Below are 19,746 nucleotides of genomic sequence, written 5' to 3'. Positions count from 1 at the left end.
TAACAAACGAGGTTAACTCCGTCAATTGCTGATGGATAGAAAATGTCTCTACCTCATTTACCTTGTGTATCGGGGCATCCTCCCCTGTACCGAACTATTGTGAATTCTCGGCCATTCCTTCAATTAGCTCTCACGCTTCTCGAGGGGTCTTGTTCACCAGTATCGCTCTAATTGCAGCATCAATTATACCCCTATCTCTGAAGAGTAGTCCCTCGTAAAAATATTGTATGAGCAACTGCTCACTTATTTGGTGCTGAGGACACTTGATAAACAACTTCTTAAATCGCTCCTAGTAATCACAAAGTGACTCCCCTGAGTGCTGCTTGATATCACAGATCTCCTTTCTTAGACTTGCGGCTCGAGACGCGGGAAAATACTTGTCTAAGAACTTTTTCTTCAGTTGGTCCCACGTAGTGATACTACCTGGTGGTAGGTAGTAAAACCAGTCTTTTGCAGAATCCTTCAAGGAGAAGGGGAATGCCCTCATTTTAATCTGTTCTTCTGTGATTCCCAGGAGCTTCATACTGTTGCACACGACATCAAACTCCTGCAAGTGCTTGTAAGGCTCTTCACCTGGCAAACCGTGAAAAGATGGCAAAAGATGAATTAGATCAGATTTTAACTCAAATGGAGTGTTATCATTTAAATTGGGGAAGGTAATGCATAAAGGCTGCTGATTTAAATCAGGTGCAGCCAACTCCCTTAGTGTTCATGCATTAGCCATAGTCACTTCTTCTCGATCCGAGTCACTCGAAGTATCACCAAACGGACTTGTTGCTTCAACTTCTGGATCAAGTCTATGAGATGCAGTACTAGACTGCTCCTCTCTGAGCTATCGGGTCTCTTTTCGTGTCCTCCGCGCTGTCTTCTCTACCTCAGGGTCGAAAATTAATTCACCTGTACGAGAAGAACACGGCATACACTAGAAAAACACCATAAAATTAGAACAAAAATGAATTTAAAAAGAAACAAATAACTGACGCTAGTCCCCGGCAACGGTGCCAAAAATTGACAGGTTGTCGAACCTATGCAATAATAAAAATCTACTCAAACTAAGTTAATTTCTGTAGGTAGTGATAAACAGGGTCGAATCCACAGGAATTGGGGATATTTGTCTCTTTTGAAATCCAAAGTGGCACGGGGGTGTTTTTGTATAAAGGATGATAGTTAAAGTAGTTCAACTAATAATAAAATAGTCAACTAAAAAATAAATGATAATTCACTAAAATTAGAGTAACAATAATTAAAGGTCTAGCCAAGAAATAACTTCATCAATGGTTCACCTAATTGATCATCGATGCAAAAACAATTTCAATTATTTATTAATAAATAAGTTATAACTGCCAAACAAGCGTTGACAGTCAACCCCTCCTTATTGTGTCGGTGACTAAGGTATGCCCGTTAATCACTACTCTAATTGAGGAATAATCTTAGGTACGCCCGTAAGATTTAATTTCCCAATTGCCTTACGTATTAAAGGAGCCCTATTCTAACCAAATAACGCACTACCAGGGTTATTTCAGGTTAGCCCGCGTATTTCCTGACAGAAGTTTAATTATGCCAGTTGTCACTATTTCAAGGCAATTAAACAATTACGAATTTAATGTCCCAATTGACAATAGATTACCCAATCAATTAAATATTCAGATCCAATACAATCAATTAATTGAATAATCATAAGCACTGTAATCAGAGAATATGCGAATATTAATAAATAAAAGGAAAAGATCAAATTAAATCGATCTCACAATTTTAGGTGACCCGAAGCATACGTTGTTTCTTGGCTAGAAAAAGGGATTTAGTTCATCCCTAATGAGGAACACCCACACGAAGCGGAAGGAACAATTACGGCCTTTGTCATTGATCGGGAGAATTCAATTTGCTCGAATTACAAAGGAAAAGCAAGCCACAACGATTGATTCAATTGCACCTAATTGTTCCAAGCATATGTGGCAGGAGAACCACAAAGGACGAAAGGCTAAAGTCAAAAAGAAAATTCCTACAGGGAATGATTTCTTTGCCTTCTATGGCCTCTGACATACGGGAATTGAAGCTAAACAAAAGCCAACCAAAGAAAAGTCAACAAAAGCAACTTCAAGTAGTCCTAACTAATTCCTCTCTAAAATCCCTCTTCACTTGCGGCGGCTCCCCCGGGATAGAAGGCTCTCCATCCGCTGCCCTCTTCAGTAATTTATCAAAAAGGGTCGCGTCTTGATATACCAAAAATGCCCTTGGACGCTTGCTGCTTGAATTCTTTCCTGATGACTGTCAAATTGACACTTGTTATGGTATTTTTGTTCTACTCCCTGTAAAAAGTGCAATTTTCCAAAAGTGAGTAGAATCCGACAATTAATCCACATTAGGTCAGGTAATAAGGAAAAATTAATTATAAAATAAAGAACAATATTGCAACCTATCAGTGGAAAAGACTATGGAGCTTAAACATTAAGATGAAGCTGAAACATTTCCTATGGAGGTGCCTGCAGAATGGATTGCCAGCTAATGAAGCAATCTACAAGAGAATTGGAAAGGGAAGTAACCTATGCTGTGGTGAGGATACTGAAACCATTGAGCACATTTTTTTCTTTTGTCCAAAAGCTCAAGTGGTGTGGAGGATAGCTCTAGTGAGGTGGAAGGGGATAACTGAGTTGCAATATAACATGTGGAGATGGTGGGATGCTGTGACGCAATCTGCTATGAAGGAGCAAGGAATGGACAGAATTAAGCTTAAGGTTAACATGTTATGGCAAATCTGGACAGCTAGAAACAAGATGACATTCCAGACTGAGAACGTTGATGCAAAACTGATAGTGGACAAAGCACAACAAGAATGGATTGAATATGAAGCTGAGAATGAAACAGATACAAGAACAAATGCATCATCAGAAGTGGACAGACAGATACAGCAGGGATGGGAGCCACCTAAGGAAGGAGTGATTAAGATAAATACAGATGCAACAATCTCAGCTAAAATGGTAACGACAAGCTTGGGGATCATAGCTAGGAACTAGCGTGGAGAGATTGTGAAAGTGAAAGGAATCACTGCGAGGAGGAGAAGGGAAGCAGCCACAGAGGAAACGCTAGCTATAAGAGGTGAGCTGGAAATGACAAAAGTTGCAGGATGGACAAACATAGAGGTCCAATCTGACTGTAAAAATGTTGTGAGCCAAATTAACACAGGCAATGCTCAGGAGTGTAGCTTACAAACAATCCTGCAAGACATTGAGGACCTCAAACAGATTTTTGACTGTTGTAGATTTTCTTTTGTTCCCAGAACTGCAAATGGTTGTAGCCATTCTCTGGCTCAATTTGCAGTCAAGTTGATTAGGAAGGTTGAGTGGGAAGGCTCATTCCCAACATGGCTATTAGATTTAGCCAGAAAAGATATGGGGTTAGTTACTCCTTTTTGTAATTAACTCTTGTATTATCAAATGTTAATATCTATAACAATGCTAACGTTTGTTGGAAAAAAAAAACCAAATATAAGCGGAATCCATCAATAAAAATAATATTTGGCTAAAATCAAGGGAAAAATAATCAAAAATTAAATAGTAATTTTGCACCCTATCAGTGCATTGTTTAGGCAAGAGCAAAACATCCACTAAACCCTATGCAAAAACCATGACTAAGGAGCTACCATAACTCATGAACAATGCAACAAACTCTATACACTTAATACGGGATGTTAATTGAAAAATTGCCATTTATATTTTTGGAGAAATATATTCAATTCATAAAAAATTTTCTGAGATGCCACAGACAAAATCTGAAATGCATATTCTGCCATTTTGCGATAGAACTTTGCCAAACTTCAGAATTTGACCGGATTGGTCATAAATTTGGGCACACTATCCTATTTGTTCATTTCTAGATTTCGCTTTCTTTTCATATTTCAGATGCTCTTTTTCTTAAGCAACAGATTCAATACCTCTAGGACCTAATCAACAGATTCAACACTTGTAGGACCTTCAAAGGAACATCATTTATGTATCAGATAACAGTAATTTGGGGAAAACTATAAAAATATTTTACAAATGGCCCGGCTAACAGAAAATTGGACCACATGATAAGATATCAAGTTGTATTACATGAAGTTGTTTGTTTGGTTGTTCGTTTTTTTTTTTTTTTGGTAATAATAATCAGTATCAAGTGCCACGGGATAACAATGCGAAACCTTTCTACATCAAATTTCTTTTGTTTTTCATCTTAGACTAGTCGCCATCACCCTATCAACTTATGATGTGGAGAGAGCATTAATGTAAACAATGGTTAGGTGATGAAAATTGGATGTCCAATTGAAAATTAGCCTGCAAAACGTGTTAGAATGTCATTATGGTGCATTTAATGACCACATGATAAGACACCATGAACACTTAAATGTTTCTCTCATCAGCTATATGCCAAATTAATATGTAGAACAAGTTACCACATAGATAAGATATTATGAATACTTAATTGTTAATTAGGTTGTCTCTCTAAATCAATCAATCACTCTAATGCTCCGCTTCTCCAACTTCTCTATATAGCTCCTTTTCTTTCAATCCCTTCCTCATCGGGAGGGAGACCATGGTGGTATCTATTCCATAGGTTTCGTTTTTGTTATTTTTCTAATAAAGTCTCCCTTAAATTTTCTTAGTGGGAGATCTCTTTTTCTCCTAGGGTTCCTAGTGAAAATTTTGTTCTCCTAATAGTTTTTAATGAGATTTTGTGTTATTTTTCCTTGTTTTTTGGTTTAAATTTGAATTTACTTTAGATCTAGTTGTCAGATCTGAATTTATTTTAGATTTGGGTCAATGTCAACAGATTTCATCATCTTTATTGGAGGTTATAATTGTTGATTAGCAAATTTGACGATTTGCAATACGCACAGAGTGGGCTGCGGGCTGCAGTGATTTATTCTATGAGGAGATGATTTTAAAATTGATAATACTTTTTATATCTGTTCTTAATTTCTCAAATCTCTTGTATCTATTAAATTGCAAATTTGCAATTTTAGTACATGTTTTATTTGTCATTAGGACAACGATGTATATCAATTGTGCTGGACAATTTCCAACAATCTGTTAATGAAATATGTTTTGTTATCTAAAAATGAATACTTAATTGTTTCTTTCATTAATTGAATGACAAATAATTCTGTAGGAGAAGTTACTGCACATAATACGCAAAGATAGATAAGCATAGAATTTGATAAACACATAATATGCAAAGATACGCAAAGATACTTAATTCGAGTTTGCTATGTATGTTTGTTTTTGTTTCAGAGAGTGAAATTTCTGAATTTTTACGGTTGACTTTTGTTTGTTTTTTTTGTTTTTGTGTCAGAGAGTGAAATTTCTGAATTTTTACGGTTGACTGTTGTTTGTTTTTGTTTCAGAGAGTGTCTGCTGATGCTGAATGGTAACTATTCTTCAAACTTAGTAATTAGAATGTGAATAAGTACTGTTTGGTACATGTTGAATTTGGCACCTACGATGAAGTCTTCTATAAATGGTCCATCATTCGGCAGCCAAAATCACCACTGCAAGACTCCTAAAACAACTAAAAAAAATATATTCAACATGGCTGCTAGTTTACGACCCCTCTTCTTAGCAATAATACCCCTGCTGATGATTTCATCCTTGATCAGCTCCTCAGAAGGCGAAGGGGTTGGGTTCTACTGGGGCCAAAGTCTTCATGATGAAAACCTGGCTGAGATGTGCAACAACAGTATGTATCGCTACGCGGTTCTCGCCTCCCTAAATTTGGAGGGTAACAAACCAGTCTTGAGCATAGATGACAAGTGCAATCCGAGCTACCCGGCTGGCTGCGCCTACCTAGGTCATATGATAGATTTCTGCAAGGCTCAAGGCATCAAAGTATTACTTTCCCTTGGTGGGAGGCCTGATCTTTCTTCTGATGATGCTCACAATGTTGCAGAATATATCTGGAACAATTTTTTGAGTAATAATTCAGGCCCTGGTCCTCTCAATGCTACTGTAGATGGAATAGACTTCCGTATCCAAAGCGGATCAAACCAGAGTCTGGATGTTCTCGCCCAGGCGCTCAGGAATTATAGCACACCTGAAAGAAAGGTGTACTTATCTGCAGCACCACTTTGTCAAATTCCTGACTATTATCTTGACGATGCTATCAAAACTGGCGTCTTTGACCACGTGTGGGTGCAATTTTTCGGTGATCCTTCATGTAAATTCTATCCACCCATTTGGATTGCATGGTATTGTTATCTAGACAAATATAATACTACATTATCCCTGGGAATAACTAGAAATCCCGACACTGACGGTTTCATCCCATGTGATGATCTATTTACAAGGACGTTCTTTGTGGTGCAGTTTCCCAAATTTGGAACGCTCATGGTGTTTGAGGGCAAATACGAGTGCAATTTTAGTTCTGGTGTACTTCTGGCTTCTGGTAAAAAGTCCATGAATAAGTTCTACGCCATCGACTAAGTTCTTCTCGTTACCTACTGAGTCTGAGAGGAATGAAATGTATAACTATGGGTTATGAATTCCCAAATTAAATAAAATGTTGGAGGATAAATATTGTGCTTTGCGTTATCTCTTGCATGAACTACAGTATTAAACATTGTTTCGCTGCATCTTTTAGATTAGTTTCAAGAAATCAGAGCTTGTTAATTTTCTTATTAGATCCTTGCTTTTTCAAAACAAAGCACCCAATTAGTCCTCTTAACTTTTTTTTTTTCAAACCACTTTTTGTCATTTAACTTCAATTTGAGACATTGTGATCCTTTGACTTTTGTTTTTGGATCAACTTGATCGTCCAACCTTTACGAGCCATCTTAAGTGGGGCAAAGTGGTCAAGTTATATTTCTGACCACCGTACCAGGTCTTAAAATTGATTTGAAAAATGAATGCCCAGAAATTTGCAAAAAGTACAAATCAGGGACGAAAAAAATGCTTAGGAAAATTATTTTTTTTTTTAAAAGTCCGGCTCAAACTTTTCTTTTTTTTTTTTTTTTTTTGGGTGTCAAACCGCATAACTCGTTCACAAATCATATTCTATTCTACAATCAGGGAGGGCCTAACAAGGCATTTACAATTTACAGGGAGGGCCCAGTTCGTAAGCATTTACCTTAGGGGCAATTTTTTTTTATTGTAAGCATTTTTTTTTCTTTTATCCGTAATATGTAGTACTGACTTTTCAACGGGGAAGCAGAGGAGGAAGCGACAGCTGAGAAGAAGTTATCAAAGGACCAGCAAGCATCAAAATCGAGATCAAGATCCATGATTAAAGAATCTCTGTCGGGCGGCTGAGCAGGGAAGTCAAAAGCTCCTCCGACTTCTTGTGCCGGGCAATATTCTTATCTGGCTCACCCATTTCTCCTTTTTTGTCCCTTAACTTAAATGTTCTTTTTTGTTTCTTCCCGGGCGATTACAGGCAGAGAAAGGAAGGGGAAGGGGAAGGGGAAGGGGAAGGGGAAGTGGAAGTGGAAGGAGAAGGAGAGAGAGGGACGGAGAGGAAGTGGGAAGATGGGATGAGGAGAAGTGACGGTAAAATTGGGAGGGAGGTGTTGTGGTGACTGGGGTTGAATCCATTTGGAATATTGGAATCTAATACTAAAACATAACAGTCGTGTATGGCTTCAAATCCTCTGTCCCTAAAGTAGTCTCTGTCCCCCTGTTCCTTATTTATACAGCTACCACGTGTCTCTAATCTTTTGTTAACCCAAACTCATATAAACCATGGGTTTGTTTGCATGAAAAGCAAGCTTTTAATTAGATATTATGCTGATATAATTTTTTTTAAGTCTTGATGATATAATTATTCATTTATATTTTTTATTTTTAAGCATGTGCATGAAGGTCCTGCTGGTAGTAGAGATGGTTTAAACATATGGGAACCAAATAGCCAACGTATGTTGTGCTCAACGCAATTGTCACAGGTAATATTTTCTTGTTTATAATTAAATTTTAGTTATTCCAAAATTCACTTGTTTGCAAGAAATAGTTATTTAATCTAAAATTTATTTAAGTTTGGGTTAACAAAAGATTAAAGACACGTGGCAGCTGTATAAATAAGGGACAGAAGGGACAAAGACTACTTTGGGGATAGAAGATTTGAAGCCGTCGTGTATTTGCCTATTTGACAAACGATAACATTTTATATATATATTAACACTTGATCTTACAAGAGCTAATTACGAAAAGGGATAACTACCCCAATATCTTTTCTAGCTAACATTGAAAGCCAAGTTGGGAATGAACCTTCCCATTCAAAGTTTCTAGTTGCCCTTGCTGCGAATTGAGCCAATTCGTGACTATAGCTATTAGCAGATCTAGGAACAAAAGTGAAAACGCAACTTTCAAATCTTCTCTTCAGGACCACAATGTCTTCCAGGATTGTTTGAAGTCTACATTCCTGAACATTGTCCATGTTGATGAGGCTCACAACATACTTGTAGTCAGATTGGACTTCTATGTTTGTCCATCCTGCAACTTGAGCCATTTCTAGCGCCCCTCTAATTGCTAATGCTTCCTCAGTGGCAATTTGGGGTGGGGGACTACTGGCAATTTGCATCACAAAAATAAATAAAATAGTAGTGATCCCTCACTACCTCCCTCGCTTCCTGTTGTGCAAAATGTAAATGCTGCGGTGTGTTGGAACTTCCAACACACCGCAGCATTATTATTATTATTTGTTGATTTATCTTATTATTTTATTTTATCTTAGTTTGTTAACTTGCTCATTTTTTAGTATTATCAATTTATGATAAGTTTTAGTCTCTTTTCTTATATTTCTAAAATGAAATTTTAAATTTATATATGAAAAAAATGTTAGGGGTTCAAAATTTTTGGATTAAGTTTTTATATTAACTTTTATAGTACTTAGTTCAAATTTTTTTATTCTTATTATTCAATTATTAAATAATATGTAATTTTGCGACATAGAGTATAAATGGAAAAAAATTGGTAATTAGGCTTATTGAACATTATAAATAAATATTTAAAATTAATAATGGGTACAAAGAGCGGTATAAATTGATAACTTAGTTTGCAAAAATAAATTTAAATGAGTTTACAAAAAATTAAAATAAATGGGTTATAAATGGATAATTGGATTACCCAATTCATTTTTTGATTTATCCATTTATACCCATCTAATTAAATGGGTATAAATGGGTTGACTCACTTACACCCATTACCCATTTTATCCAACCCAAACTCACCCAAGTCACCCATTTTGACACCTCTAGTTGGAAGAAAGAATTTTGTCCCGAGAAGACTTGAAATCAATCGTCAAGAATGAATGAAGGAAGATGGTGGTATTATTATTGGATTGACATTCACATATATATATATTTATATATATATATATTAGATTACTAACGTGGCCCAATAATAATGCGGAGTAGTTATGAGACAACATGTCCTCAAAATTTAAAGTGGATAGGTTAAATTGATCCAATAATAAAAGTTAAGAGACGATATAGACCCAAATTAAAGTTGAATTACCAAAAGTGGCTCAATAAGATAATTGGAAGACTATTTGGGCCATTTGCCCTTATTTTGTATATAAAACTTCAATTGATCATTCAAACCAAACATCAAAGAAAAAATGACCCTCCCTTTTCCTGCAAATCTCAACAGTGTTTGGAGTCATGTTCAAACACAGAATTATACTAACATTCCAAGACACAAATCTTCAAATAATTTAGAGTTATTATTTTCAATTCTGGCATCATAAACTGAGTTGCACAAGCATTTCATGAATTGCTGAAAACAAATTCATTTTGAATTCAACTTTTTTTTATATTTATACATAATTCTTTTATTTATTTACGTGTTTATTTTGCTTTTATTCAAAATTGTTTGGGGATGGGTAAAACTGAAAACTAAAGTATGAAATTTGAATATTGAAATTCTAAGTGTTCAACCTTAACTTACTCAGTTTTTAAAATTATATGTGTTTGATAATCAATTGAACTTTGAAAATGGAGTAAAGATATTCTTTTCCATATGGCCTAAAAAAATCCTATCAATATGCAGTATATAGTTTAATACAATTATACTTTAATTTTACATTGAAAATAAATGTTTGAGAGATAGAAATGTGTTAAGAGAAGGTATTCTGTATTTGTGAGAAATAAGGACGGAGAAAGAGATTGTGTCTTGAAACTGTGCACCAGGAGGCCTTGAAAAGAAGCTTGTGGGAAAAATTCTTAACTAATCTAGTGCCAAATGCAAATGCAACTCAAAACTCAAATCTTAGGGTTTATTTTTTAGATTTCCTCAAATTTTATCAAACCAAATATTCTTTTTTTTTGTAATAGAAATCTTTTCGCTCCACAAAAAGGAGAAATACAAACCAATTTATTCATTATAGTTCAAATTTAAATGATTAACAGAATTGTTTTACTAGTGGTAGTGCAAAATGGTTTTACATGTTTTAAGAAATTATGCCATAACCAATCAAGATAATAACATTCAAGTAATCGATAATTTCACTTGCAAGAGTAGTGAGTAATTCAATAACCCTAGGAGATTTCTATTGTTTTTGGGTTACTTTTATTTTATACTTGTAGTGCAGATTTAATTTTCTCGTATTTGTGATGGTCTAAATAATAAAGGAGTTCAAAAACCATTGGCAATTGACAATCTTCCTTGTGGGGTCGACACTTAATATCCACTATACTAAATAAACGATCTGTATAATTACAGAAAATGGGGTGTTTAGATTTTATTACAGTACAACACATTTACCTAAGAAAATTACTTAGGTAAATGGGGTGTTCGAGAACGAAATTCTTTTAAGGGGGAGAGAGTGTGACAACTGGAAAATTCGCTCATATTTTCTTAAAATTCTCTTTTATTTTGACTCAATTACTTTATGATAGTTTTACTACTCATTTACTCCCTCAATAGTTGTAATGGATAAGAGATTTAAGAGTTTTACCCTTAGTTTTATATTTCGGGTAAATTAGGATTTTCGCGTATTTTGGCCGTGTGATCGCTTGGTGAGGTGTGTGTACTAAATTTGGTGGTTAAGAGTGAGTTTTAGATAAGAAAAAGTGTGTGATTAGAAGTGATAATAATAAGCTAGTGAACCATAAGTAAAAACACAAGTATGTGCGAGTTAAGGAAAACGACTTGAACCGACGTGCATCGTTTACTACCGAATGAGTGCACCACTTGAACACTACTTTATTACCTTAATCTCCTTATTATTAAGTGAGCAAATTCAGTCCCAAAATATCCTTAAGGCAGCCGAAATTTTGGACCAAGAATAAGAGAGAGAAAAGAAAATATTGAGATTCAATCTTGCGGCAACACTTGGCGCAATCCAACCAACTTTGACCCAAGGTTTCTTACCTTTCCTAAAACTCCAATTTTGACCACAATTTCTTCATTTCTTCACCTTGTCTTGGCCGAAACTTGAGGAAGAGAAAGGGAGAGAAAACTTCATCTTGCACTTCAATTTCAAGCCTCAATCTTGAGTTTCAACCGATAATCTTGCAAAATCCTCCACAAAAGTTGAGCACTAAGGAAGGTTAAGGGTTTTGGTGGAGTGATTTGAGAAGAGGAAGGTCTTGGCAGCCTCTTTGCATAGGGATTAAGGTGACTTTGGCAAGAAACTTCCCTCTACTTCATATATGTGTAAACTAGTAGCTTAAAGTTGTAGTTTTGGTAGTTTTATGGAAAAATTTCATGGGTTGAAGAAGTGTTATGGAAATTTTCAGTTTTATGGAAAATTTTCTGCCTTTATATGATGCTTTATGATTGGCCATGGTTTGATAACTTTGCCATGTGTAATATTGAGGTTTTATGTGTTAGTTTAACTTGTTTAGAGGAAATTCCAGCTTTAGTTCCAAATTTCCAGCATTAATAGTAGAATCTGCCCTGTTTCTAACCTGTATATTCGTCCATGTTAGAGGCCAAATATGGTCTCAAAACATGAAAGTTGTAGGGAATGAAGTTAACTAGCTGCCTACAAAATTTCAGTTCAATCAGAGCACTACAGTGTGTGAAATGACTAAAATACCCCTGACTGCCAAAAGCTTTATTTCACAGGCAGTTTTCTGTTTTCTCTGAGATGACACATTTTGACCTGGAAAATGTACGAATTTGATAAGTGACTAATTTACGTAATAATTGTATGACATTTTATATTATTTTTAGTCACTTTGGTTATATTATTGGAAGAATATGAATCATTTTGGCTATAATTGGTGAAAAATGCTTTTAAGTGATTAAATGAGGTTTTTATCACTTTTTACTTGGATTTTGTGTATTTTGACAGTTTTGACACATTTTCGTATTTCGGCTATAACTTGAGTTACAATGATCGGATTGGGATGATTCTTGAACCCATTTGAAGATAAGAGATAGATCTACAACTTTGGTGAAGACATCTAAATCCAGTTTGAAGGTTTTCCAGATCAAAATGCCGAATTACAATAGCAAATTTCTACTGGTCGAAACTGGAACAGGGCAATGAGCAGGCAAGGGTATTTCGGTCATTTCTCAGCCTACACAGATCCAAATGAGGTGATTCTTGATGCATTGGAAAGCTAACTCAAAGGGCTACAAGTTTTATGTTTTGGTCAAGAGCTGGTTCAGCCTCTAACATCAACAAAAGATTGGTTGAAGTTGGGCCAAAAACAGAGCAAGTGATCCACACTCGGATCCACTATTCATCCGAACCCTCGGTTGTTTCTGGGTTAGTGGATCCGAGCTCGGATCCGAGGTACTGTAGCAGCTCGGATCACTGGTCAGAAAAGGCTGCTCTGTACGCGTAAAAAATCAATTTCACCTCCACCAACTCACATTGGATGCTAGACATGTGAGAAACATTCCCAGCTGTAAAAGGGAGATGTAATCCTCATTTCTTGACCACCTTTCATCATTAAATAGCCAAATTCATTGCAAAAAGGAGAGGGGGGAGTTCATAGCAGAAAAATAGAGAGAGCTACGGGAGAAAGCTTGAAGCTGCAGAAATGTAGCTCTTTCATCTCTCTAGTGTTAGTTTAGCTTAGTATAGAGTAGTGTAGCTTTTCCATTCTTGTTTATTATCTAGATTAGGATGAAGATGGAGGATGAAGAAGGCAAGGAAGAAAGCTCATGTGACAAGGGTTGTATTCCTTCCAAACTCTTTATCTTTTGTATTTGATTCCAAGTTTAGTTAATATACAAGTTCTGGATTTTGTGTTCATTATGTGTTTCTAAAGTTTATACCTTGGGTTTGGTTGAACTTTCTATGATTGTTAGTGTTAATTGTTTGGTTATTTGACTGCTACGATTTGAGCAAGTTATTTAGCACTTTGGCTCTTTAAATCATGATTAATCTGGTACCATTAATTGTGATTATCTAAGGTGTTGTTTCTGCAATGGAAATTGAGATTTAACACTAGTTCAAGAAGTGCTAAACATAGGAAGTACACTCACGAAAGTAGAGGTGCATCTATGTGGTTTTTAGTGATTCATTTCATGTAATTTCATTGAAGAAATGAACTTGTAGCTAATTTCATAACCATGAAAATAGGTATGGATTAGTTATGAGTATAATTGATTCACTACGAAAGTAGGATTCAAATGCATAAGGAAATTACACCATAATTAGCCTAGATGTAGTACTCAATGATCCAAATATAGCACTTGCATGAGTAGTTAGGGATACCACAACCTAAGGAACTTTCATTTGTTAATTTCTTGTATAAGTGCAGTAGGTTAAATTTCTTATCATTAATTGATAGTCTAAATAATAGAGAAGCTTTAGTAGTACCGGTAATTGCAATCTTCCTTGTGGGATCGACCCTTAATACCCTATACTCGCTCACGATTCGTATACTTGCGATAAATCGCGTGTGGGGTATTTAGGAGTTTATAAATGTAAAACTTGATTAGAATGAGGCAAAATTGATATGTATACCCTGCGCACGTCAAGTTTTTGAGGAAAGTATTGAACTTGCATTTACTTGCCATGTGATGATATTTTGTGGATATAAATGCTTAGAAATATTGGAGTTATGTTTGAATTATTTGCCATGTGGATAATTTGCCTGAAATTGGGTTTGTTGGCAGGGAGTTTTCTTCCATTTATATGGGGAAACTCCGTCAAAATTTGTCTAACATCTTGTCCAATATGTCACTATGGCCCAAAAGTTCTTCAAATTTTTGCATTTTCATTCAAAAAGGGCTAATTTGTTCCAACTTTAAATGTTTTTATTCTTCCAATTGTTGAAACTTTATGTGTATTTTGGAAGGTTTAGTCCTCATTTAACTTGGAAATAGTATTATGCAATTAGAATTTTTACATTTTAGAAAGTATATTTGGTAAAGTGAGGAAAATTATGCCTATAATTTTACATGTTTAATGAGATTTCTTCTCTTTACTTAATTTTGCAAGTAAGTGATTGATATAGTCGATAAAGGTTATATTCCTCCTTTGATTATTCTTATATATTTTCTAAGAGGGGTTATCTATTTATTGTCCTTTATTTCTGAAAAAGAAAAAAAAAAGTAAAAAAAAAAAGAGAAAGTAAATAAAAATTGTTCTACTCCAATGATTCATGTACCGAGTAACCGGGGGTTGGCATCAACAAATGTCGACATTCGCGTAAAAAGGTACTTGAATTAAGAGTATGCATAGCAACTTGAATAAGTGAAATGTTGAGTAACCGGGGATCTTCACCTAAAAGTGTCGATTTTCGCGTAAAAAGGCATTCTCACTATTTAAGTAAAATTTGTGTGAATAAATCCCTCTTAGTTATAGAATTTTGAGAAAAAGATGATTATAGGAGGAGGAAAGCTATAAATTGACTATGTGATTTGCTTATTTGTAAAATTAAGTTAGGGTAAGAGATTAATTTTAACTTGTTGAATTTAGGGTATAATTATCTTTCCTTTACTTGATATTATAAGTATTTAGTGTAAATTGAATAATTGTATAATGATTATTTTCCAAGTCTTGAGGAATTAAATTGGACAAAGTGCATATATTGTTTCACCTCTTGAATCATTGCATTTGATTATGTGTGAATTGCTTGAGGACAAGCAATGATTTAAGTGTGGGGGAGTTTGATAAGTGACTAATTTACGTAATAATTGTATGACATTTTATATTATTTTTAGTCACTTTGGTTATATTATTGGAAGAATATGAATCATTTTGGCTATAATTGGTGAAAAATGCTTTTAAGTGATTAAATGAGGTTTTTATCACTTTTTACTTGGATTTTGTGTATTTTGACAGTTTTGACACATTTTCGTATTTCGGCTATAACTTGAGTTACAATGATCGGATTGGGATGATTCTTGAACCCATTTGAAGATAAGAGATAGATCTACAACTTTGGTGAAGACATCTAAATCCAGTTTGAAGGTTTTCCAGGTCAAAATGCCGAATTACAATAGCAAATTTCTACTGGTCGAAACTGGAACAGGGCAATGAGCAGGCAAGGGTATTTCGGTCATTTCTCAGCCTACACAGATCCAAATGAGGTGATTCTTGATGCATTGGAAAGCTAACTCAAAGGGCTACAAGTTTTATGTTTTGGTCAAGAGCTGGTTCAGCCTCTAACATCAAGAAAAGATTGGTTGAATTTGGGCCAAAAACAGAGCAAGTGATCCACACTCGGATCCACTATTCATCCGAACCCTCGGTTGTTTCTGGGTTAGTGGATCCGAGCTCGGATCCATACGGATCCGAGGTACTGTAGCAGCTCGGATCACTGGTCAGAAAAGGCTGCTCTGTACGCGTAAAAAATCAATTTCACCTCCACCAACTCACATTGGATGCTAGACATGTGAGAAACATTCCCAGCTGTAAAAGGGAGATGTAATCCTCATTTCTTGACCACCTTTCATCATTAAATAGCCAAATTCATTGCAAAAAGGAGAGGGGGGAGTTCATAGCAGAAAAATAGAGAGAGCTACGGGAGAAAGCTTGAAGCTGCAGAAATGTAGCTCTTTCATCTCTCTAGTGTTAGTTTAGCTTAGTATAGAGTAGTGTAGCTTTTCCATTCTTGTTTATTATCTAGATTAGGATGAATATGGAGGATGAAGAAGGCAAGGAAGAAAGCTCATGTGACAAGGGTTGTATTCCTTCCAAACTCTTTATCTTTTGTATTTGATTCCAAGTTTAGTTAATATACAAGTTCTGGATTTTGTGTTCATTATGTGTTTCTAAAGTTTATACCTTGGGTTTGGTTGAACTTTCTATGATTGTTAGTGTTAATTGTTTGGTTATTTGACTGCTACGATTTGAGCAAGTTATTTAGCACTTTGGCTCTTTAAATCATGATTAATCTGGTACCATTAATTGTGATTATCTAAGGTGTTGTTTCTGCAATGGAAATTGAGATTTAACACTAGTTCAAGAAGTGCTAAACATAGGAAGTACACTCACGAAAGTAGAGGTGCATCTATGTGGTTTTTAGTGATTCATTTCATGTAATTTCATTGAAGAAATGAACTTGTAGCTAATTTCATAACCATGAAAATAGGTATGGATTAGTTATGAGTATAATTGATTCACTACGAAAGTAGGATTCAAATGCATAAGGAAATTACACCATAATTAGCCTAGATGTAGTACTCAATGATCCAAATATAGCACTTGCATGAGTAGTTAGGGATACCACAACCTAAGGAACTTTCATTTGTTAATTTCTTGTATAAGTGCAGTAGGTTAAATTTCTTATCATTAATTGATAGTCTAAATAATAGAGAAGCTTTAGTAGTACCGGTAATTGCAATCTTCCTTGTGGGATCGACCCTTAATACCCTATACTCGCTCACGATTCGTATACTTGCGATAAATCGCGTGTGGGGTATTTAGGAGTTTATAAATGTAAAACTTGATTAGAATGAGGCAAAATTGATATGTATACCCTGCGCACGTCAAGTTTTTGAGGAAAGTATTGAACTTGCATTTACTTGCCATGTGATGATATTTTGTGGATATAAATGCTTAGAAATATTGGAGTTATGTTTGAATTATTTGCCATGTGGATAATTTGCCTGAAATTGGGTTTGTTGGCAGGGAGTTTTCTTCCATTTATATGGGGAAACTCCGTCAAAATTTGTCTAACATCTTGTCCAATATGTCACTATGGCCCAAAAGTTCTTCAAATTTTTGCATTTTCATTCAAAAAGGGCTAATTTGTTCCAACTTTAAATGTTTTTATTCTTCCAATTGTTGAAACTTTATGTGTATTTTGGAAGGTTTAGTCCTCATTTAACTTGGAAATAGTATTATGCAATTAGAATTTTTACATTTTAGAAAGTATATTTGGTAAAGTGAGGAAAATTATGCCTATAATTTTACATGTTTAATGAGATTTCTTCTCTTTACTTAATTTTGCAAGTAAGTGATTGATATAGTCGATAAAGGTTATATTCCTCCTTTGATTATTCTTATATATTTTCTAAGAGGGGTTATCTATTTATTGTCCTTTATTTCTGAAAAAGAAAAAAAAAAGTAAAAAAAAAAAGAGAAAGTAAATAAAAATTGTTCTACTCCAATGATTCATGTACCGAGTAACCGGGGGTTGGCATCAACAAATGTCGACATTCGCGTAAAAAGGTACTTGAATTAAGAGTATGCATAGCAACTTGAATAAGTGAAATGTTGAGTAACCGGGGATCTTCACCTAAAAGTGTCGATTTTCGCGTAAAAAGGCATTCTCACTATTTAAGTAAAATTTGTGTGAATAAATCCCTCTTAGTTATAGAATTTTGAGAAAAAGATGATTATAGGAGGAGGAAAGCTATAAATTGACTATGTGATTTGCTTATTTGTAAAATTAAGTTAGGGTAAGAGATTAATTTTAACTTGTTGAATTTAGGGTATAATTATCTTTCCTTTACTTGATATTATAAGTATTTAGTGTAAATTGAATAATTGTATAATGATTATTTTCCAAGTCTTGAGGAATTAAATTGGACAAAGTGCATATATTGTTTCACCTCTTGAATCATTGCATTTGATTATGTGTGAATTGCTTGAGGACAAGCAATGATTTAAGTGTGGGGGAGTTTGATAAGTGACTAATTTACGTAATAATTGTATGACATTTTATATTATTTTTAGTCACTTTGGTTATATTATTGGAAGAATATGAATCATTTTGGCTATAATTGGTGAAAAATGCTTTTAAGTGATTAAATGAGGTTTTTATCACTTTTTACTTGGATTTTGTGTATTTTGACAGTTTTGACACATTTTCGTATTTCGGCTATAACTTGAGTTACAATGATCGGATTGGGATGATTCTTGAACCCATTTGAAGATAAGAGATAGATCTACAACTTTGGTGAAGACATCTAAATCCAGTTTGAAGGTTTTCCAGGTCAAAATGCCGAATTACAATAGCAAATTTCTACTGGTCGAAACTGGAACAGGGCAATGAGCAGGCAAGGGTATTTCGGTCATTTCTCAGCCTACACAGATCCAAATGAGGTGATTCTTGATGCATTGGAAAGCTAACTCAAAGGGCTACAAGTTTTATGTTTTGGTCAAGAGCTGGTTCAGCCTCTAACATCAAGAAAAGATTGGTTGAATTTGGGCCAAAAACAGAGCAAGTGATCCACACTCGGATCCACTATTCATCCGAACCCTCGGTTGTTTCTGGGTTAGTGGATCCGAGCTCGGATCCATACGGATCCGAGGTACTGTAGCAGCTCGGATCACTGGTCAGAAAAGGCTGCTCTGTACGCGTAAAAAATCAATTTCACCTCCACCAACTCACATTGGATGCTAGACATGTGAGAAACATTCCCAGCTGTAAAAGGGAGATGTAATCCTCATTTCTTGACCACCTTTCATCATTAAATAGCCAAATTCATTGCAAAAAGGAGAGGGGGGAGTTCATAGCAGAAAAATAGAGAGAGCTACGGGAGAAAGCTTGAAGCTGCAGAAATGTAGCTCTTTCATCTCTCTAGTGTTAGTTTAGCTTAGTATAGAGTAGTGTAGCTTTTCCATTCTTGTTTATTATCTAGATTAGGATGAATATGGAGGATGAAGAAGGCAAGGAAGAAAGCTCATGTGACAAGGGTTGTATTCCTTCCAAACTCTTTATCTTTTGTATTTGATTCCAAGTTTAGTTAATATACAAGTTCTGGATTTTGTGTTCATTATGTGTTTCTAAAGTTTATACCTTGGGTTTGGTTGAACTTTCTATGATTGTTAGTGTTAATTGTTTGGTTATTTGACTGCTACGATTTGAGCAAGTTATTTAGCACTTTGGCTCTTTAAATCATGATTAATCTGGTACCATTAATTGTGATTATCTAAGGTGTTGTTTCTGCAATGGAAATTGAGATTTAACACTAGTTCAAGAAGTGCTAAACATAGGAAGTACACTCACGAAAGTAGAGGTGCATCTATGTGGTTTTTAGTGATTCATTTCATGTAATTTCATTGAAGAAATGAACTTGTAGCTAATTTCATAACCATGAAAATAGGTATGGATTAGTTATGAGTATAATTGATTCACTACGAAAGTAGGATTCAAATGCATAAGGAAATTACACCATAATTAGCCTAGATGTAGTACTCAATGATCCAAATATAGCACTTGCATGAGTAGTTAGGGATACCACAACCTAAGGAACTTTCATTTGTTAATTTCTTGTATAAGTGCAGTAGGTTAAATTTCTTATCATTAATTGATAGTCTAAATAATAGAGAAGCTTTAGTAGTACCGGTAATTGCAATCTTCCTTGTGGGATCGACCCTTAATACCCTATACTCGCTCACGATTCGTATACTTGCGATAAATCG

General features: G+C 35.0%; 2 protein-coding genes and 1 non-coding gene across 3 annotated transcripts; all 3 read left to right on the top strand.

Annotated features, from left to right (window-relative positions):
* Nucleotides 1-245: 245 nt before the first annotated feature.
* On the top strand, nt 246-352 carry LOC113688721 (small nucleolar RNA R71). The gene has a single exon (XR_003448083.1). It is a non-coding gene; the product is annotated as a small nucleolar RNA R71 (small nucleolar RNA).
* Nucleotides 353-2,450: 2,098 nt separating this feature from the next.
* LOC113688386 (uncharacterized) lies at nt 2,451-3,011 on the top strand. The gene has a single exon (XM_027206195.1). It carries the CDS (start codon nt 2,451-2,453, stop codon nt 3,009-3,011), a length of 561 nt encoding a protein of 186 aa, XP_027061996.1.
* Nucleotides 3,012-3,104: 93 nt separating this feature from the next.
* Nucleotides 3,105-6,452, top strand: LOC113688385 (acidic endochitinase-like). The gene is made up of 3 exons (XM_027206194.1): nt 3,105-3,332; nt 5,378-5,400; nt 5,630-6,452. The coding sequence occupies exons 1-3, from the start codon at nt 3,105-3,107 to the stop codon at nt 6,450-6,452; spliced, it is 1,074 nt and encodes a 357-aa protein (XP_027061995.1).
* The last annotated feature ends 13,294 nt before the right edge of the window (nt 6,453-19,746 follow it).

Source organism: Coffea arabica, chromosome 5e, assembly GCF_036785885.1.
Source record: "Coffea arabica cultivar ET-39 chromosome 5e, Coffea Arabica ET-39 HiFi, whole genome shotgun sequence".
Lineage (NCBI taxonomy): Eukaryota > Viridiplantae > Streptophyta > Magnoliopsida > Gentianales > Rubiaceae > Coffea > Coffea arabica.
Note: the sequence above shows the minus strand (reverse complement) of the source record. Positions and strands in the feature narration are given on the sequence as shown.

Bases quoted from the DNA above. Each gene is read 5' to 3' on its own strand.
- LOC113688386 (XM_027206195.1), top strand. From the start codon at position 2,451: ATGAAGCTGAAACATTTCCTATGGAGGTGCCTGCAGAATGGATTGCCA.
- LOC113688385 (XM_027206194.1), top strand. From the start codon at position 3,105: ATGACAAAAGTTGCAGGATGGACAAACATAGAGGTCCAATCTGACTGT. The intron at 3,333-5,377 runs GTTGAGTGGGAA...TTTTTGTTTCAG, and splicing joins CAGTCAAGTTGATTAGGAAG to AGAGTGTCTGCTGATGCTGA. The intron at 5,401-5,629 runs GTAACTATTCTT...ATCCTTGATCAG, and splicing joins GTGTCTGCTGATGCTGAATG to CTCCTCAGAAGGCGAAGGGG.